The sequence below is a fragment of the Pleurodeles waltl genome, chromosome 1_2 (assembly GCF_031143425.1).
Source record: "Pleurodeles waltl isolate 20211129_DDA chromosome 1_2, aPleWal1.hap1.20221129, whole genome shotgun sequence".
NCBI lineage: Eukaryota > Metazoa > Chordata > Amphibia > Caudata > Salamandridae > Pleurodeles > Pleurodeles waltl.
In genome coordinates, this window is record NC_090437.1 from 1,198,174,769 (window position 1) to 1,198,197,114 (window position 22,346).

The 22,346-nt window shown below is 44.4% G+C and overlaps 1 protein-coding gene across 1 annotated transcript in view; it reads right to left on the reverse strand.

Moving 5' to 3' along the window:
* The window catches only part of RNF4 (ring finger protein 4), a 201,557-nt gene that overhangs the window by 84,037 nt on the left and 95,174 nt on the right, over nt 1–22,346 (reverse strand). The window contains exon 3 of the mRNA XM_069205866.1: nt 5,432–5,555. Coding sequence (XP_069061967.1) covers nt 5,432–5,555 — 124 coding nt within the window. The remainder of the gene's footprint in view (nt 1–5,431; nt 5,556–22,346) is intronic.

Below are 22,346 nucleotides of genomic sequence, written 5' to 3' on the forward strand. Positions count from 1 at the left end.
CATCTGTCTTCTCTGTCTCTCAAAGCCTAGGTGGAAACGTACGACAGATTTTGCATTCCTTTGTCGTACGAGTAGGGTGAAGGCAATAAAAATAATTTTTATGTGGACCATCGACAGACTCTTTTTCCCCCCACAGGTCTTGCAGGGATGTAAGAGGCCTTTAGAATCAGACATAATTGGAATAAATATAAGTCCAAACCTTGCTTTAAGTAATTTGTGGAAAAACTGAGCAGAGCTAAGGGAGACTCCCTTCACACTCGACATGCGGTGAAAATCTGAGGAAGGGAGCTTCCCTTGGCAGTGTTCTAGAGGGTGCTGTCACCTGATTGGTTATGGTTTGAGTTTGGTCCATTTTAAAAAAGGACATGGACAGATTAGCAAATTTAAGGCCCATTTCGATAACCTCTGTGGTGGTTACATACTGCTTTAGGAGTTACCTTGGGACTCCCACTTCGACGACGGGGAAGAATCAAACATGTGAATCTATGAAAGATCCAAGTCTGGATAAAGAAGAGATTCAGCTAGAAAAAAAAGGAGTGAGCAGCTTTTCCGGAAAGCCCATGACTGGTGAAATCTGCGAAGGGCTGGTGCCTGGATTTTGAGTAGTTCAAGCTCTTCGATTTGTAGAATAGTCCCTATCATGATATCTTCTAGATGTTGTGACCAGTGTGGCAATTCTTTAGAACTTTCCTGCAAACAAGATCTTATGATTCGCTCCTTTTTGGGTAATAGTCTATGGCCTTTTCTGAACAAGTAGAACGCCTAGATGGATAAAGGCTGTCTTCTCAGGAACTTAAAGTTCTAGTTGAGTAATAGTAGCAAGAGGTGCAGATTTATACACTCTTTCATGAACTGAAGCTAACATTTTTAGACAAGGTGGCTGTGTTCCCTTATGAAGGAGTCTGATTCTGAGAAGAAAATGTTATATAATTGAAGTCCTAGTTATGTATTGTAGGAATTTGCACTAAAGTCATGAATGCTTGAATAACCTCCAGCTGAATTTTCATCTCCAACAAACTAAGGAGTTACATAAACCTAATCCGCTTTTTTCTGATTAACCATGGTCAAATTAGACAAGAATCCTCTGAACAATCTATTGCTAAATAGACAGTCTTAGGTATCATTACCTTCTATCAGTTAACAAATACACTTCAGACAAGAGCAGTATCTTGGAAATCAATACATACTTTCGTTATTACCATGATCTTGATACTCAAGTAGTTTACGGCCCCTGGGGGATGGGGACCACTGGAACATTTTAACCCGGGGGGGAGGGGGAGGGGGGGGGGCGCGGAAGGGGTGGGGCACGCACCCTCTCCTGTTTATTAAAATCAGCCCTAGAAGGCTGGGTCGGCCTGGGAGGGTGGGGGTGAGGGGTCATTAAGCACCCCCTCCCCTAAAATATAATGTATGTGCCGGCCCCTGGGCCACCCCATTTTTTTTTCTTTTTTAAATTCTACTGCAGATTCTCATATCCAGTGGGAATTTGCTGCAAAAAGACAGTTGAGGACCACATGACCTTGGAGTTAGGGCATGCCTACCATGCCCCCTACATTTGTTTTTTGCATTTTTTTCCCCCCTTAAAGAATTCTGTACTGCGTCTCAAGTCGAAAGATGGCATTCTTTTTGATGTGGTGGCAGCAAATTAGACCTCTCTGCATCATGGATAATCCACAGCATAAAAAAAAAAAAAAAAAAAAAAAAAGACAACATTTTTAAACCTTAATTGCTTAAAAATTATTGAACAAATTTACACCAAAATACAAAAAGCACTTCTCCTGGACCAAGATCTAGCCTTCTGCCACATTTGGTTTAAGTCTGCTCAGCAGTCTGGGAATGAGCTGTGTTTAAGTTTCAATAGAAAAATAAATGGTTTTGGGATCAACCCCCCACATCTTTTTATCAGACACGCTTGATAGATCCCCCCCCAAAACTCTCCAGTTAGGAGGTGAAGTGATTCTGTTTTTGGAAAGTTTTATGAAGGTTCGTCAAACTGTGCCAAAGATAAGCACACACATCCTAACTACCCAGTGGAGACTGTCACTGGGTAATATAAATATATTTATTAATGAAGGGTCATTTTTTATTTCCTTCTGCCAAACAGCCTTTAGTGGATTGGTAAAGAGTGATTCTTTATTGAAGCATTTTTACCATCAACTATTATCATACAATGCAGAAATAAAAGTTATTTTCTTTTAGTTTTAGTTCTGAATCGCAGGAATCGTCATTGAAGTTGCGCATTAGAAAGTTGGATACTCTTTACTTTTCCATAAACAAAAAAGCGAGAGAGTCTAACTACCAGTACAACACATAATGTGTAGATGAACAGGACTATTTTCACTCTGTTTTACATTATGAGTCTATCTCTACCAAGTTAGATTTTTTCTAAACTTTTTGACATGTTAATCCTGCCTCTACACCTACAAGGCTGAAATGTAGTCTTAAAATGTCAGGACGAACCTGCTGTATTTTTTCAGAAAAAACACAGTTTTGATAAGACTCCGTCAGGGGGCTGTTTTCATTCTACAGACAAATGGCTTCTTCACACCCTGTAGTATATAAAGAACTTATTTATGGTATAGTGCTCTGGGGCCACAAGACAACAGACGATCCTTTCTAAGGGTGGGTGATAAATACCGACGGCTGGTGGAGTTCAGAGTTTTGCCCGCTCTGAGCCATGTTTCCTGCAAAACTCAGCTAACCGCTGCCTGGCGGAGTTTTTTTCTTGCGTGCTGCTTGCCAACATAAGTTGGCAATTGTGAATTCGCGTCCCCTAGAGTGATTTTCGGGTGCTAGAATGGCAGCCAGCCAGATCTCAACACAGGTGGTCATCACCATTCACAATAAGAAAGCTGTAGCTTAAGTAGAAAATCTACCTGAGCGTCAGCAAAGAAGCAGCGCACTCTGGTCAGCCGTGTGGTGTCATTCACGCTGATTTTGCAGTGCAGAACAAGCTTCCGGTGATAAAAATCAGTGCGACCAGCATGACATACTGAATTTCCGCCCGCTTGCGGAACTGCGTGGGATCTCACTTAGTTTTTATGCAACTCCATGGAACTCTGGAGAGTAAAATTCCATGAGTTCCACCCATCCCTAGTCATTTCCAGCATTTATGACAATCAGTGAATATCCCACAATGCAGAACCAAACCTTGCAGAGCCTACCTGGTGTCACCAGCATGCTAGAATCTAGTATGGTCCTCTCCATTCTTCAGGACTCTAAAATCAGAGAACTGGAAGGTAAACTAAGACCCATTTTCTCCAAATGAGGGCCAGGCTGTTCCCAAAGAATCTGGGACACTAGCCCAACCAGGAGACTATCAGTATGCTCTCGAGGCTAGGAGGATTGCTGAACTACTGAAGGTTCCTAATGTTTCAGAATCTCAAGGCCAAGACAAATTCCTCTGTTGTAATGTGAAAAGCTCCACAGCCAACTAGAAGAGAATATGAAACAGAGTGTCCCTAGCTGTCTAATGTAAAAGACACCAATAGTGTTAGCCACTCAGACCATAACAAATATTGTCCAGACCACTGAGTGGAAGGTTTTAGCAACAAAAACACTTCTAAAGAAAATTTAGAAGTAAGGATGAATCTGATATGTCCTACAAAGCATTGATTTTGAGTACATGCTATAAGATGCCTCCCCCTAACTCCTAAACTTTGCTGATTTGGTTGTGACTGCAACTGCCAGCTGCAGTAGCCAGAAGGGAGGATGGGTGAATGAGAGACATTAGATGCGATACAGGTGGACTAGGTGATTCTGGGATTGCCTGTTTAAATACTGATCCTGGTGCTCTCACACATAAGGTAGCAGAGGGACTTCAGCAATGTAAGATGCAAGTAGCCTCAAGACTCTGGAACCAAGTCGGTTGTGTTGTGTAGCCATTTTATGTATAACTCAATGCATGTTAGTTTAACATACTAGGCCGCTGTGCACTTTGCCCTAGATATATTTTATTCAGCTTCGTACTGTTATTTTACAATAACCAGTTTTTACGGTCTTGTTTTCATTTCTTCTATCACACTGTTTAGCTTAGTTCAGCACTGTGTTCTCAAATAATGCATTCTTGATCGCCCTGTGCCGCAGTCAAGGCTACAGTCTGGTACATTGCCGGTAAACGTGGTAGAAGTTTAGTCTCCAGCATTCGTAGAAAATACACATCCTTACGTAGGGGCATTTTCTTAGAACATCTGCGTGTTAGTTATAAAAACACTTTCTAGTCCTAGTACACGTCAAGAGGGATATTCCAGCCAGGGAACCACAACTGTATGCTGAATGCCCCGTTGCAGATGCTGATGCAGATTACAGGCCTTTGCTCAGGTATGAGGGTTGATGTCCTCCCGGGGGAACCTGAAAGGCAGGCTTAGAGCTTAACATGCTGTGCTCAAAATATAACTTAGAGAGAGAATAAAATAATGGCACCATGAGAGCCATATTCTTGTGTTTCACTCTCATCGTCACTATTTTAATATTACTGTGTTGTGTAATTCTGGTTATTGCAGCTCACACTTTGCTATCCAAAATGCAGTCGTTTTATTAAACCAATCTTTAAAACTTATACTGCCTTTATTGTCATTTATATATGAGACTGCATTGTGTATGAGAGAACCGGTTGTGACCTGAGTGACCACGACTTCCCTGAGAAGTACTGATATGTCATGCGCTCGGCTGCCCAATTGTCTCTGCCATTTGGAAGGGATGAGGCACTGCTAGTTAGCCGGAGCAAAATCCAGTTTTGGAGTGACATGCGTCATCCACCGTGGGTCAGACTCAGTCCCCCACACTGTGGACGATCTTGCTGCTCAAAATCCAGTAGTCTCATTAGGATATTGAGAGCCTACGTGACAGTTGGATGATCACAACTCTGGGATAGGGACTTTATATCTTGTGTGTGGAATCCTGATCAACTGTATCCTACTTAAAGGTACCAGAGGGTATTTTGCATAGCTCACTGAGAACCCATGTTTGAAGATGGAACAGAGAACTACCGCTAGACATGGCTATTGAGCTGCCTTCACCCGGACTTAGTAAGAGCAGCAGTGGACTGCTGTCACAACATTATTGACTTTGGTGGTGGTTTTTCTATGCATGTAGAAATCAAGCTGTTTAAGGCTGAAGGGCACATCTGGTACGTGAAGTGCTTATCTTATGTGTTTCATGGGAAGTGCTTGAAGGGCTGTGGAAACAGATTTGCTTACAAGTGACAGTTTATCTCCAGAGAAATTTCACTGCAAATTTTGCAAGAGACGGTGCAACAAAGGGGTACAGTGTTAGCAAAAGTCCTTACCACACCAGCATGAATCCAGAAAACATGCAGCTCATATCACCAGGTAACTTAAAACAACGTGACACTGGTTTTTAAGAATGTCACTATTTACAATGCAGATTTACTGTATTGATTAATCATTAATGCATGGTCAAGTAAACATACCATTTTCTTCAAGTTCTATTGTTTCCGTTTGCGTTGCCATCGGCGTGGATGTATTTGAGGCTCTTCTCCGTTTCCGTTGTAATCTCGAATTAGGTCTTGCTAGTCCACGTTGTCTACGCTGGCTCTGTTTAAAAGAAAATTGTTTTTGTTATTAATGGAATGGTGCTAGTGAATAGAATCAGAGGTCTCTTTTTTGGCACTGTGAAGCCAGCCAACCAGTGAGTTCTTTAAAATCCACGGACCAACTGGAACTCCAAGCCTTAAGTGAAACACTCAATTATGTCATTAACTTGGCAAAATCTCATCATTCTTGCTTGAATTAAAAACATATTTCAGAAACTAAATAAATGCCAATGGTGACTAGCCACATAAAAAGTACAGATAAGTAAACAAAAACATCCACAATAAAGAGACAGAGGTTAAAGGTCAAGCTGAAATGGTGACCAAACTGATTGGAGCCAGGCAGAGAATCACAATCAACTAAAGGAGCACAACCAACTGTTCAATAGACTTTCCCCAATGTACATTCTGCTGTAGTGTTCATCATAGAATTTAGCCTATAACACAGCCAATGTTTGTGCCTACGAAGTAATCCACATGACTCACTTTCAGGAGTATCGCTTAAAACTGGCCAGCCAACACTGACATTCATATAAGGTTTTCCCTATATATTTTTAGGCGCTCAGTTAGCATTTTTAGTAGGACCCTTCAGCACAAAGTACAATTTGCCCCCTATAGTGATTAATGTACGCAATGCTTCAGATTGCCTCATGTTTGATAAACGTGAGATGACCAGTGAGTGAAGTGCTTTGCCAAAACACATTTGCAGGACAGTCTACGCTTATTTCTTCACTTTTCAGCCGCCACAGGTCACCTCCCCATTCAAATAATCTCTGCCACCCCTCAGATGAATTAAAGGAGCCATCCCAAACAGTTCATCATAAATAACAATCACTAATAGTAAGCATTCCAAAATGCTACTTTGTTTAATTATGTCCGCTTGAATTGCTTGATTGGGTCACAGCATTCACCGGATGGCCCTTTCAATTTAGAAAATAAGTATTTCTCAGCTCGCAATCTAATTTTACATGTGTGAAGAGAGATGAGCATTACAGTATTCACGACACTAGGTAGTCATATCAGTCAAAGACATTAAGAATTATGAACAGAGTAAAGCCTCTAGGGCAAGCATTTAATGTATTATACTTGCTCAACATGTTAACTGCCTGCATGTGGCCTGCTTGGAAACCATTTACTTGAAACTACATTGATGCTGCCATGGCACTGCACAAAGCCAGTCCAAGACATACAAAACAATCAAGCAGCCTATGCACATCAGCCCTAGTCTGAACCATTATAATACATGAAATACCTACTTCAAAAGTGAAAAGTCTTGCACAGAATCAGGAGGGTGCTGAATCTTAGTTTTTTGTGAAGTCTAGAATACTGATGGACATTTGAACTTTGGTCAGTCCTGAGCAGCTTGCATCGAGTTTCTGATGCTTGTTGATCCTGATGTCTTGCTGATGAAGATTCCCTGACTGCTGTACCCTTGGAGAAGTATCTTCCTCTGCCATTTGCCTTTACCATTGAAATGTCTTTTTAGATTTAGTAATCCTTTTATTTTTCCGTTCAGAAGACTTGTGACTGAGATTCTGATATGCCGACGCTTTCTCTTTTTACTTATCTTTTGTCAAACTTATCTAGTGACTTGCAGTCCCAGATTATCTTTTTCCAAATTACATTTGTCCTTTTTGTATTTTGCCTGCATGTGTTTTTCCCCACATATGTATTTCCCCGATTTAGTTAGATGTGGGGTTGACCTGTGCCCAGCCAAAGATTATTGGGTCTGCTAAATTTGAACTGACTGATATAACGTGCTGCTCAGAATTTACAGTCATTGGTGTCTCAGATATTGTTATTGATGTTAAAACTAATTCTTCTTGAATGCTTACTTTAATTAATGTTATTATGCATCTCTATAACCTGTTTTTGTGCACTGTCTTCATGACTTTTAGCTTGTGGTTGTAATAAATCATTTAACCTATTCCTGATTGGAGTTTTACTTCCATGACCACATTGGTCACACTTGCTGGGTCAAAAGCTCCATTGACCTTGGTGAGCATTTGATTCCTGCGCAGGATGAAACATCCTACATCAATACAAAAGTCAGGCATGGAACAATAACAACAGGCGAGTAACAAGAAAATGGTTTTGGACAATTTTGGATGGTATCATGGAATACTGTCTACAGTGTTGGTCTGATGGACAAACAGTGGGCTGATCAGCGACTTTCAACCAGAAAATCTAAGGTCACAATGCAGACCTTATTTTTTTGGAACACATCCAGCTTCTTTATTAACAGAAATGTACATATAACTGAGGTTTTCCACCAGAACATGGTACTTAGTAACATATCATTAAATTAGACCGTTAGCAAGAGAAAGGTTAGCAGCGGTGAGCATAACTATTAAATTAATAGGTTTTGACCACCTGATTGAATACAAAAATGTACATGACTTGAATATACACAGCATACATTTACAATATAAGGTGTAAAAAGACAGGTCCATTGGTCTACATTCAATTTTTATGTTACTGCAACTCAAGGGTCAGGGTGCATGGTCAGAAACAGCCACTAAACTGCATCTCTTCCTTTAGATATGATTTTGTGATTCCATTGTTCATGCTGTGTAGTACTAATGGAGTCTGGTATGTCATATACAGGGAATTATAATGGTTATATTTAAACCTGATGCTTCCTAAAATAATGTGAGTATAGGGCACCACGTCCGCTACCTGAAATAGCAGATTATTGTAGAAATGTTGAATAAGATTTTACAACCACATCTCGGGTCTGGTCAAGGTTTGTACAAATGATGCTTATCACCAAATACTAAAGGATTAAACTGGCCACCAACTGCTTCTAGCCAGTTCTAACATTGTAAAAATTGCCCACCCTCGCTGTTGAAGTTTTGAGGATGTCTTCCAGTATACACAGCATCTTCACTTGGTACCCCCTCCCTCCCCAGCTTCTGAGCGCCCGAGGAGCCCAGAAAGCAAGGACAGAGGAAAGTTGGCAGGAGCAGGTGATTTTTGCTGTGCAATTACATATTTGAATCTGATGGTTGTACTAAAAATGTACTGAAGTGACAATAGACCACCCCCCTAAACAAAAATAAATTGGGCAAAAAAGTTATCCCAAACCCTAGCTTAGGTGTGTAGAGACTGCTTAATTTGTTTTGTGTGTGTTAAATTGTGTATGAGAGTATGTGTTGCACTTGTCTGTGGTCTGGTAAGAGATGGATTTGAAAGTGTGAGCATTTTTTTTTAGTGGCTTGCAAAAGGACCTTACCTGACGTGCTGCCTGTTGTAAGCTAAGAAATTTGGGCCTGGGCCTAGAGCCACCCGAGCAGGCCTTCCTCCTTTCCTCCAACTTTGCACAGCCCCTCAAGTGTAAGGTCCCCTGATCTATAGAGCTAGTGTTTCCAACAGTTGTGGTGCTTACAGCTTGGCCTCCTAGTGACGTACAGTGTTCTTATTAGCTCTAGCACTTAGGGACTGACCTATTGCTGGAGCTCCTTTTGGTTATTAGAGCTTGGCTTCCTATTGGTTCTAGGGTTTGGAGCTAGGCCTTCTATTGGTGCTTATGGTTAGAGTTCCCATTGCTTGTAGGTCTTAGGTTATGATTGGTTTCTAGGACTAGTGGTTCCATAGGCCCAGGTCTCCTTTTCATTAAGGTTATTTAAACCTAGGGCTTTGGGCAGAAGGTTAAGTCTGTCTGTTTGGGAATGGTAAGGTCTGGAAAGAGCCTAGGGCCAGAAACTCAATCTCCACCATAAGCACTTCAAGTAAGAAGTCACTTGTTTACAAAATATTTGCCAGCTATGCCTCCTTAAATATTATGTATACTAAAAACACATCACTCATATACATTTTCCTTGACTGACCATTACTACTATACCATGCCAACTACCATATGAACTCTCCAATAGCATAACCACTACACCTACACAATCTATAAAAAATTAAATACTAACTCTAAAACACTCTAGACCTCATTCAAACCACCAGACAACACACATGAAAGCACAACTACCCTCCAAAAAAAGTTCACAGATGGCACATCTCAAACTTATAAATTCGTGACCCAAACAACCTCCTATCTACCACTAATGCAACCACACTACCTTGCAACCCACCAATACCACATTGTTCTGTACCCCTGTTCCTCTTCCCATACTACATCACAAAATCACTTCAAACACTCTGACATGAAGTGGGAAGAAACAAAACTACTACAGTTTTCACTCTTCAACGCAAGAAATATTTTTCTCAGAAAACGCCCTAGACCTCACTTTCATTAGAGACCAAGCTCAGTGAAGACTTACTATGCACTCACATTTCACAAAGCCATTGCAGCAGATGTTTATATCACGTACAAAACTCAAATTGGAGGAGGCCTGTCAGACATCATCCAAAAAATAAAAAGTAAAAATCACTAAAAATAAACTGAAAACCACATGATAGGCAGCTACAACTCATGAATGACAAGAGGTCACCCCAACTCCCCCTATCACTTACGCCTTCCCCTTAATATATGGACCACCATTCAGCAATGCTAACTATAAAGATGACTTACTGAATACAGTGACAAAGACTCATCTGGGCTATCCAAATCTATACATTCTAAGAGACCTCAACATATGGTTTGACAAGAATAACCCAAATAACCACAGCTACCACAAACAACCCTGAACCATTCACCCTCCAACAAGTTGTTTAGGGCCAAACTCACTTGGCTGGACACTCTAGATGTCATATTTGCTCTCTTAGGAAAGCCACAGTTACAAACATCTCCCTTGTAAGCTGGAGTGACTGCAACATCAAGACCTTCAATAGCAATATACGTTTTAACGCAGACACCAAAAACAACAAACACACTATTACAGACAATACGATTAATGTAGACATTGAAAAAGAACTAGACACCCACAACCTTAACTACCATGCTGAAAGAACCCCAGTAAATATGTAATCAAACCATAGGACATGCACACCTTCTATAACTGGAAGCCCAATGCAGTGGACAAACATGCCAATAAAGACAACATCCAAGGTTGATTATCAAAAGAACACCACATGAATTAACATTAAAATAATTAAAACAGAAATCAACATAATACAACACAAGAGAACATTAAAAAAAGGCTCCACGCATGACAGAAGCAGACTACCCTTCTAAAGAACTAAGATTCTATCAGAATTCTGCAATCCAGTGGGTCAACAGGCAAACACTACAACTGGAAGACGTCTGACACACAATCTCCATGAAAATGATCTAAAAAAATTGAAAGAGATAATTACCTTAAGGAGAACACAGACAACATCACACTAACACATGTACCAACCAACACAGAAAGAGAAAAAATAAATTTGTCTCAATACGCACTCAGAAAAATGTTTCCTCAAAATTACCATCACAAGCAGACCATAAGCATCACCTTCAGACCCAGCAGCTCCAAACATCTTTAAATATGACCTTCATAAAACCTGTGCAGGGGAGGTAGCTAAATGCCCTGGAACTAGTTTCATTCTCACCTAAGCAGAAAATCTTCTGTATTAGACCACTCTTCAAAAATAAAAAGCCCAACTCGCCCCACTCAGAAATCCAGAGGCCTGTATCAAATGGACCATTCTGAGGAAAAATATTTGGAAAAGCAGCATTTACCCAGCTTTCACATTCTTCAAAAGAAAATGACAATGTCAAATCAACAATAAAGATTCAGACCAGGCAAGTCAGCCACCATATCCCTTTAGGGTGCTGTAAAACTCAGTGAACAAGATAGGATACCACCAACAGTGATATATTTAATGGCTTTGGGGGCCCTGGCACGTTTGGAAGGGGTGTGGGAGGGAGAATAGGTCTGTCCTGGAAAACTTACTTTTGTTTTTTGCTAAATCCAGCCTGCATGATGATAAACAATACTTAATCATATGCTATATGCTCAGTGAAGGGTCACACAAAAACAGTTACGATACATCTTGTCTGGGTTCAAAATTCCTTACAATCTGTCCAACATATTGCTTCAGGATATACAAGTTGCCTTCAGTATTGTTCACCGCCATGCGCTACTACAAAGACTCCACCACCTTGGAGTAATGTATAAATGGTCTCAAATGGGTTGGTTCTTATCTGAGAAAGAGACAAAGTATTGTTTACTTACCACTGTTCACATCAGCTTCTCACACCAAACAATAAGTTCCCTCAAGAGACAATTGCTTCCCCTTAATTATTCAACATCTACCTACCCCCTTAACCAAACCTGATTAAATCCTTCAACTTCACCTACCACAACTATGTAGACTGCACCTACATTTTTCTAAAACAATTGATGGACTGGAACACCACCTCTATAACTCAAAACCTGGTAACTTCCCTTGTGCCATAACCACAGGGATTATAAATAACTATATAAAGTTGATCACAGCAAAGGAAGAAATATCAACCTATCACCATACGGCCCAAGAAACATCACAAGAAATATGAAATCATCAACTATTGATTCAACTCCACTGTTGATAAGTTAACATCACAGTGTGCCTTCTAACAATGAAAACATTGGGTTCCATCTTCCCATGCCTTGGATACGGACAGAAAATGCAATACATCCGCACACTTGTAATCCTCAAGCTTGACTATGCCTACAGCATACACCTTGGCGCACCCATATTCACACGCAACATCTCATCCAAAGTGCTGTTGCAAGACGTCTTCTAAGCTTTCATCCAAGACAAAGGATGACCCTTGTTCTGCAATCCCTACACAGGCTACCTATAGCTACAAGGACAATGTTTGAGGCACTTAGCGGTGTCCACAGAAAATCCTAAGAAACCGGGCGAGGTATAAAAACAAAACAAGACACTGCTCTGGAGCTTGGCACCACTTGTCGTACCACCTTACCATAAGAAATCCACAGACAGCACTGCCTTTCAGTACCAGTGCCATCCTCTAGAACTTGCTACCAACCACCATTTGAGCATCTAGGAGCACTTACACTGCAGAAAACAGTTGACAACATGCTTACATCCTACATACAGGGAACAACCCAACTAGAACACAATTTTCTACACGGGGGAAAGCAAAAAAGGGGTGACCTAATGTTAGTCTTGGCATTATATAGTTATATCAATAATATCTATGGTCCACACTAAAAATAATAACACTCCGCTTCCGTCAGTCAACTGTAATTTATCACTTTTACACTCACAAACAAGTTACATACCTATAGTAACACCTTATCTGGTAGAGAAAATCTAGCCAGAGATTACTTATCTTAGAACTTTCCCCAGGTGTCAGACTGGATTCAGAAACATTGATGAGCAGTACCTCGCGCTGTTAAGTGGCATCGCTCGGCTTCGCCTGGCGTCACCAGAGTAGCCCGCGCCAGAAATTATTCACGTGGTGCCTATATGGGCGCCACCCCAGCATGTGGTCAGGTTTTTGTGACTTTCTACACCAGAAGCGTGGAGCCACAAGGAACACTGGTGTGCGAAGTTAGGGCCCTTAAAAGGGTTAACCCTTTACAACATTATCCGTTCACACAACTGGTAGAAACTCTACCAATCCTCCCTGCTAAGGCGTTCCCAGGCAAGTAAATTCTTCATCTGATACAGACTACTAGCCAGAGATTCCTTACCTTAGAATAGTTACTCAAGCAATACTTCCTTGTAGGTGGGGCTGCAAAGATTAGACTGAAAAGTCCTGCAGAACCGAAAGAACTAAGTGACTTGTCATGCAAACCTGACTGTCCAGGCAGTATTGCTCTGTAAGCATGTGCAAGGAAGCCCACCTTGCTGTCTGACTGATATCCAGGTCAGGAACTAAAGTTAATGCAGTGGTTGTAGTCTTGGCTCTGGCAGAGAGCAAGCAAACCCTCAAGGAGTTGCTTCTGGCTAATGCGTAGCAGATTTTGATGTAGAGCACTATCCATTGCAAGATGGGTCGTTTTGGCAACGCTTTCCCCTTTCTTGACCCAGACATACCCCACAAAGAGTTGATCGTCCACCCAGAACTCACTAGTAGGATCAAAGTAGAACGACAACGTTCTTTTTAGGGCCACCAGGTGGAATCTCTCCTCTTCTTAAGGAGGGATGAGTTGGAGCATAAAAAGTAGGCAAAGTGATGGAATGGCATAGGTGAAAAGAATTTACCACCTTCAGTAAAAAGGATGCTTGAGTCCGAAGGACCAGCTTATCTGGGTAGAAGGTAATGAATGTATGATTTGCTGACAGTGCCTGTAACTCACTGACCCTCCTGGCAGATGTTATTGCTATTAGTAAGGCTGTTTTGATGGAGAGAAATCTGAGTGGGCAGCTGTGGAGCAGCTCAAAGGGAGCGCACATCAGGGATGTGAAAAACAAATTTTAGGTCCCACTGGGGCATAATAAAAGGCACTGGTGGGAACGTGCAGGAACCTCTTTACAACAGAGGATTTGAAAGGGAAGGCTGGTCTGGCAACCTCAGAAAATGGCAGAAAGATAACCTTTTAATGTGGCAAATCAGAGTCCTGCTGGACAGAAGAAGAAAACAAATGGAAGAACCTGGGAAAGGGGTGCAAATAGAGGTTTAACCTATTTATCTGTACACAATGTCACAAATTTGCTCCAATGGCAGGCGTATACCATTTTGGTGGAATGACATCTGGCTGGCAAAAGACCCTTGAAGACTTCAGGCAGATGTTTCAAAAGTTGTCAACTGCTACCGCTCAATCTCCTTACATGAAGGCAAAGCATTTTAAGGTTTGCAGAACCCTGCCATGTTGCTGCGACAGAAGATCATCCCAAAGAGGCAGCATGATCAGAGGACCAGTGCTCATGCTCAACAGCTAGGGATACCAGTCTCCGGTGCCAAATGGAGAGCCCAAGAAAGGGCCTAGTCATTCCAGATCTTGAGAACTTTGGGCAGGAGTGGTATTGGCAGAAAGGTGTACAGAAGGCTGAAGCTCCAAATATGCCGAAAATCATCCCTGATCGAAATCTGCCTTGGAAATGTGCAAAACCACTGATGTTACCCACTCTCGGCGGTAACAAACCGATCCTCTCCCCACTCTTGAAAGGGGCCTTACACCATCTATAGATGGAGATGCCATTTGTGATCTACTAGGTATCGACTGCTCAGTTGGTCCGCTCTGCCGTTCAGAGAAACCACCAGGTACTGAACCTCTAGGGATATGTCTTGGTGTTCCAGCCACATCCGGAGGAGCAGTGCCTCTTGACAAAGGATCCACTACCCCACCCTGCCCAGTTTGCAGCAGTACGAGGCAGTGGTTTGGTCTGTGAACACCTGTGCCAGCCTCTCTCTCATTGAAGGAAGAAAGGCTTTTAATGCCAAACTTAGTGCCCAAAGCTCCAACAGGTTGATGTGGAACCCGAAATCCGCTCAAGACCAGAGTCCTGTGAGATTTCCACCTCTCCCAGACTCCCAGCCCAGGAGTGAAGCATCTGTCACTACAGTCAGCACAGGTTGGGGGAAGGGAGAAGGGTCTGGTGCTGACCCAATCACAGTTCATCAGCCACAACTGCAAGTCTTTTGCAGTTCCCTCCAGATCTGAATCACGCCACAGATATTTCCCTGATGCTGCGCTCACTTGAACTTCAGACCCCACTGGAGAGTCTGCATATGCCAACAGGCATGAGTAAGAAGCAGGAATCAGGAGGCCATGAGGCCCTGCAGCCTCAGTCAATGTCACCAAAATCCAGGGCAGAGGCTGAAACATTAGTTTCAGAGCTTGAATCTCCTGGACTCGCCACTTAAGGGGATAGGCTTGAAACCGCACTGTGTTCACTACAGCTCCAATGAAGGAGAGCATCTGCGAAGCAGTCAGGTGTGACTTCAGCACATTTATAGTGAGCCTGAGCAAGTGCAGAAGATCTGCCATAGTTCACAGATGGCAGCCGTCTGCCTGGGGTGAATTCTCCCTCAACAGCAAGTCGCTGAGATAAGGTAAGTCTAGCACCCCTGATCTTCGCAGATGTGCTGCAGCCACCGCGATCACCTTGATGAACACCAATGTGTGCTAGTAAAGACAAAGGGGAGCACTGGAAACTAAGTGCTCTTGGCCCACCGTTAACCACAGGTAACATCTGTGGGTAGGCAGGACGGGGATGTGAAAATAGCCGTAACTACAAGTCCAATGCTACCATCCAGTCTCCTGGGTCCAGAGCAGGTAGAGCTTGAGCGAGCATGAGCACTCCGAATTTCTCCTTGAGGAACAGATTAAGTGAAGGTCTAGTAGAGGATGGAGGCCTCAGTCCTTCTTTGGTTCCAGAAAGTAGGAGGAATAGCGACCACAACCTACTTCCGATGTCAGCACACCTATGAATTCTTTGGCAAAGTGAGCAGAGATTTCCTGACAGAGTAAGGAGAGATGGTCCTCAGTCAACCTGACATAAGTGGGTGGCATGGGTGGAGGAGAATAACTGCTTTGGATGATCTGCAAAACCCAACGGTCAGATGTTGCTGACCTCCAGCAGTGATGCAGGTGATATCCCCTACCCCCCCCACTATATGCCCATGATGGTTGGAGGGCAAACTAAAAGAGTATGCAGGTTGCGGCTGGAGGTTTGGATAACTGGCCATACCCCTGGTGAACCGTGTCCCGGGTCATGAAAAGGTTTGAAAACCTGTCTGTGGTGGCTGGAATGATAGAGATGAGTTTGAAAGCTCCTTCCATGGCCAAGAAAGTGGCGGAAGGCAAGCTGGAATTGGTGCAGGACCATGGAAAAGCCCAAGGACCTGGCTGTAGCCCTGCTGTCCTTAAAGTGCACCAGCGCTGAGATGCTTTCTCTCCCAACAAACAGGAACCATGAGTGAGGCCTGGAAGTCCTCCAAAAAGCCAGTAGCTCTCAACCAGGGGTTTTGACTAAGTACTATTGAGGATAAAATCACTCTTCCCAACGAGTGTCCAGCTCATGTTCTATGACGAAACTGGCTGAAATGAGAATATAGGCAGTATTTGCGCAACCAGGTCTCTAATTGTATGGGAGTATTCGCCCAAGCGGCATGCTGTGTCCACCAAATGCAGTGCTACGCAGTCAGTTTCCTCTTCCCGAAAGTATTCTATTCAGTGGGATGGTGAGGAACACGCTGAGGCTGACTTTGGAGGTGGAAGCCTGGAACACCAAGCTCTCCGGGGTGGGGTGGGAAAACTAGGGTCCCTTGAATTGTGGCGATGGCGGCAGGCAATTTTACTGTGAACAGAAACCCCTATGCAAGGCATGGACCAGGCCGCAAGCAGCACGTCCATGATAGCATCATTAAAAGGGAGAAATGGTTTCGACGGGGTTACTCTCGTTTGAAGTACCTCAATCAAGACATTCATCTTGACTGCCACCAAGCGCCATTGACGGTCCAAAACCACAGCTGCCCTCCTCACCACCATAGCAAATGAGGCACCCTCTTCCGTAGTCACAGTAGGGGGAAGAGACCAGGTCAATGTCTGGTGATGTGTCAAGTCCACTGGCATCCACCATATCCTCAAACCAGGTATCCTCAAGGTCTTGTAAGGGATGATAACGACAAGAGTCCTCAGATCCCTCCCATTCATCACCCAATACAGGCCTGTCAGAAGATTAAGGCATTGGCTCTGACATGATGGGGAGGGTCTGAGAGCGGGGGAGCATCATCACCCCCAGGTCAGCACCAGACAACGCTCATTTGGCTCAGTGTCAGAGGTGTTAATGACAATAGGGGCTCCACCACTGATAGGCGTCGGTGGGGCCAGGGGTGTCGGCACTGGAGTGGGTACCAGGGAAGGTAGAGGTTGCTTGACCGGCAGCGCTCCAGATCCATCACCGGATACCAGAGGTCCAAATGGCCTGCTGGCAAATAACCAGTAAGAGTCCCTCCTGAATCGGTAGGGCCTGAAGGCGCTCCAGAGGTGCAGTCTCTCCCAAGGATGAGGTGCATGACCTCAGATTTCTTTAAGGAGGTCGCTCCGATTCTAGGGCCTTCCTGATGAACAAGATCTTGAATGTCGCTGGGTTGGTCAACAATGGGAGGAGAGAAACTTAAGGGACTGCTCCCTCAGCGTCTTTGAATGCATTACACGACAATCCTATCACATCTTGGCATTGTGATCACGCTCCAGACACCAAAGGCAAATAAAGTACAGATCAGTCATCAACATCTGACGGAGAGAGGCACCGCATGGTTTCAAACCTGCCTTCACACCAGGAAACAGTCTTGAAAAAAAATATTCTACAGAAAACTGTAAAGGTTAGTAAAAAAGTAAACAAGGGCAGCTCTCTCCAGATCTGCGCTGACTTGCGTGGAAAAGAAAGAAATGACGTCAGTGCCCTAGGGTGGAGCTTATATAGGCACCTTGAAGGTAATTTCCGGCACAGACGATGTCAAGCAGAGATGAATGACGCCATCTGCCAGGGTACAGGGGTAGTAGTGGTGAACAGTTTCTGGATCCAGCCTGGCACCTGGGGAATATTCTAAGGCAAGAAATCTGCAGCTGGAAGTCTATCAGATATAAAGGCATACCTACTTTGGGGCTTGCCTGTTACCAGTGCTGTGCCACCCCAATAAGCTAGCCATGACCAAATTAACAGGCATGGAATAACAAGAGATCTGTCACATACTGCTGGACAATTGGAAAACTTTAATCTAGTCCACCACTGCAGGTCTCAAATAACCATATAGTTTGACTGCTTCTTTACATTTCACAATGACACATTAATGATATGAGGGTTAAAATAAACTCCACCCCAGCAAATCTTGCTACTTTTTTCGTATCTCTAACCATGCCAGCTCAGGCCCAAAACTGTAAACAGAATTTCACTTTAGACAACCCCATGCAGTAATCAGATAAGTAGACTAGGATCATAAGAAACCATCAGAGCTCCTCAAAGTGCTTCTTTCTCAAACCTCATCACACTACTAAGAACTGCTTCCAAGAACACACTAACCACGCTTCGGTTGTCATCACACACAACATGTAAACACTTCCCACAAAGGATACATGAAGACAACACCCTTCCAACCACACAACCTACAGTGTGTAGCTGGATGCCAGTGTGGGCAAGTGCCTCAGTGTGCCATATAGGCTTCATATAAATATTACAATACTATACAATCTGTGAGATTTTGTGCAAGAGACCGATCTCTGCAGGATTTAATATGGTGGAATAACAAACTTCCTTAAGAGTCTATTGGCTTTAACATACAAGTTTCTTACCTTTGGTAACAAAATATCTGGTAGAGACGTATTCTACTTGCAGATTCCTTACCATTGCATTTCCCCAGGCGTCAGACTGGATTCAGAGATTTTTCTTCGAGCAGTACCTCTGCACGCCATCAGGTGGCGTCGGTCAACTCCGCAGGAGTCGTTGGCATCGTGCTCGCAGTGATGATGTTGCGGTCGTATACAGGCACCAGCCTGGTGCGCTGACGTCAGTTTCTTTTCACAACTTTCAAAGCCAGTAGCGCAGAGCCATGAAGAACAGAGTAGTGAGCCAAAACTAGGACCCTTATGGGAAAGTTCCTGTCCCTAGAAATCAGTTCGCAGTGGGGAGAGGATGGGTGGGTCAGTAAGGAATCTGCAACTAGAATGTGTCTGTAGCAGATATTTTGTGACTGATGGTAAGTATCTTGTACATCTGATAGAGACTTCTAGTTGAAGATTCCTTACCTCTGAATAGATACCCAAGTAATACCATCCCCCGGTGGTGGGCTGCAAACCAAGATCATACCAAAAAGTCCTGCAGGACCGAACGGCCATAGTAGCCGTCCCTTCGGACCTGATTGTCCAGGCAGTAGTGCTTGGTAAAAGTGTGCAGAGATGCCCACGTTGCTGCCTGACAAATATACAGGAATGGAATGCACTGTGCTGGCACTGTGGTAGCAGCAGTAGCTCTGGTGGAGTGAGGTCGCAAACCTTCAGGAGGCTGCTTCTTAGCCAGAGCATACCACATTTTGATGCATTAGAGTACCCATCTTGAAATGGTCCTCTTCTGCACCTACTTCCCCTTCTTTGCACCCACATATCCCACAAAGAGTTTATCATACACCCGGAAGTCTTTGGTACGATCAAGATAGAACGCCAACCCTCTTTTTGGGTCCAGACGGTGGAGTCTCTCCTCTTCATGAGAGGGATGTGGGGGGCGAGTAAAAGGTAGGCAAGGTGATGGACTGTCCGACATGGAAGGGTGTCACTATCTTAGGTAGAAAAGAAGCCCTTGTGCAAAGCATCACTTTGTCAGGATGTATGGCAATAAAAGGTGGCTTAGATGACAGAGCCTGGAGTTCACTAACTCTGCGGGCAGAAGTAATGGCAACTAAGAAGACAGTTGTTCTAGTTAAGAGCCTTAGAGGACAGTTGTGAAGCGGTTCAAATGGGGTACACATGAGGTAAGACCAGGTTGAGATCCCATTGGGGCATCATGAATGGGATAAGAGGAAAGAGATGTGTGAGGCCTTTAAGAAACTTCCCAACTATGAAAGATTTAAATAAGGAAGGCTGATCTGGTATCCTCAAGAAAGCAGAGATGGCAGAGAGATATCCCTTAAGAGTGCCCAAGGTGGAACCCTTCCAGGCAAGGTAAAGAATAAAGAGAAGAACTTGAGAAAGGGGAGCAGATAGAGGATCGACAGATTTGTCGATGCACCATGCTACAAATTTCTTCCAACAACAGGCGTATACAGTTTTAGTTGAGGGACGCCTGGCTGCCAAGATAACGTCACAGACTTCGGGTAGCAGGTCAAAAGACGTCAACTGTCAACGCTCAATCTCCACGCATGAAGCCGCAGAGTAGACAGGTTCGTGTGGGCAGACCTTCCCCTGCTGCTGCGACAGAAGATCCTCCTGAAGGGGCAGTCTGAGCGGAGAAGCTATGGGCAGGTTCAAAAGCTCGGGATACCAGACTCTTCGTGCCCAGTCCGGAGCTAGCAGTATTACTTGGGCCCGGTTTTGCCTGATCTTCATAACTCTGCGAAGAAGTGGAATAGGCGGAAAGGCGTACAGGAGGCCTGAATTCCACTTGCGATGAAAAGCGTCGCCGAGCGAGAGCCTCCTTTGAAACTCCAACGCGCAAAACAGCTGACATTGCACGTTCTCTACAGAGGCAAATAAGTCTAACCAAGGTTCTCCACACTGAAGGAAGAGACCTTGCACCACCTCCTGATGGAGACGCCATTCGTGATCGACCACGCATCATCGGCGGAGTTCGTCTGCTCTGGCATTCAAGGAGCCTGCCAAGTGTTGAACCACCAGGGAAATGCCCTAATGTTCCAGTCAAGTCCAGAGGCAAAAGGCCTCTTGACAAAAGGGTCCACGACGCCACTCTGCCTTGTTTGCTGCGATACCACATGGAGGTGGTGTTGTCTGTGAACACCTGCACTGCTTTCCCCTTGAGAGAGAGAAGAAATGCTTTCAATGCTAGTCGAATCACTTGGAGCTCCAGATGATTGGTGGAAACTGGGCTCCATGTCAGAGACCAGATGCCTCTGATCTCCGCCTCTCCCATTTGGCCACCCATCCCAGGAGTGACACATCTGTCACAACCGCAAAATCTGGTTGGTGAAAGGAGAGGGATCTGTCCTTGACCCAGTCCTGATTCGTTAACCACCACTGCAGGTCTCTTGCAGTTCCTTCCGAGATCTGGACCTTGTCCGAGAGATCCCCCTGATGCTGCGCCCACTGGAACTTCAAGTCCAACTGCAGAGCCCGCATATGCTACCTGGCATTTTGAACCAGCAGAATGCAGGAGGCCATGAGGCCCAGCAGCCTCAGAGTCACTCTCACTGAAATCCAGGACAGAAGCTGAAACATCGGTATCATAGCCTGAATATCCTGGTCTCGCTTTTCAGGAGGATATGCGCGAAACTGCACTGTATCCAGAACAGCTCAGATGAAAGGGAGCGTCTGAGAAGGAATCAGGTGTGACTTTGGCATGCTGACAGTGAACCCCAGCAAATGCAAAAGGTTTTCCGTAGTCTGGAGGTGCGAGACGACTGTCTAGGGCGAGTTCGCCTTCAACAGCCAATCATTGCGGTAGGGGAAAACTGGGACCCTTAACCTGTGCAGATAAGCTGCCACCACTACCATCACTTTCGTTAACACCCGAGGGGCACTGGTAAGGCCAAAGGGGAGCACGATAAACTGAAAGTGCTCGTCACCTACCACGAATTGTAGGTAGCGTCTGTGGGTCGGCAAGACGGGAATGTGGAAGTATGAGTCTTGCAAGTCCCTCGCTATCATCCAGTCTCTGGGATACAGGGCCGATAGGACCTGAGCCAATGTCAAAATTTTGAACTTCTCCTTTTTGAGGAAGAGATTGAGGGACCGAAGATCTAATATAGGCCGAAAACCTTTGTTCTTTTTCGGCACCATAAAGTAGCGGGGATAGCAACCATGACCTACTTCTGGCAACGGAACCCTCTCTATAGCTCCTTTGGCCAAAAGGGCTTGGACTTCCTCAGGATAAGCGCTATATGATTCTCCGATATCAGATTGTATAAAGGTGGCATGGCTGGAGGAGATGTCTCTAAGCGGAGGCAGAAGCCCCTTCGGACAATTTGGAGCACCCACCTGTCCAAGGTAATGGACTGCCATTAGGGCAGGTGATGGCGTATCCTGCCACCCTCTGGCTCCTGATGTACCCGTGGACTAGGAAGACTTGGAGGCTGAGGAGGGGGCAGGTGAACTGGGTGACCCGCAGGCTCTCTGATCGCTGGGGGCTGTACAGCATGCGCAAGTCGTGGCCAGGGGGGAATGGACGCAGTTGGGTGCCCCTTCCGTAGCCATGAAAGGGGCAAAAGGCAGACTGCTGGGGTCTAGGTGCAGGTGCGAGGCCAAAGGAACGGGCCGTGGTTCGGGAATCCTTGAAGCGCCGAGTCCACCTTGTC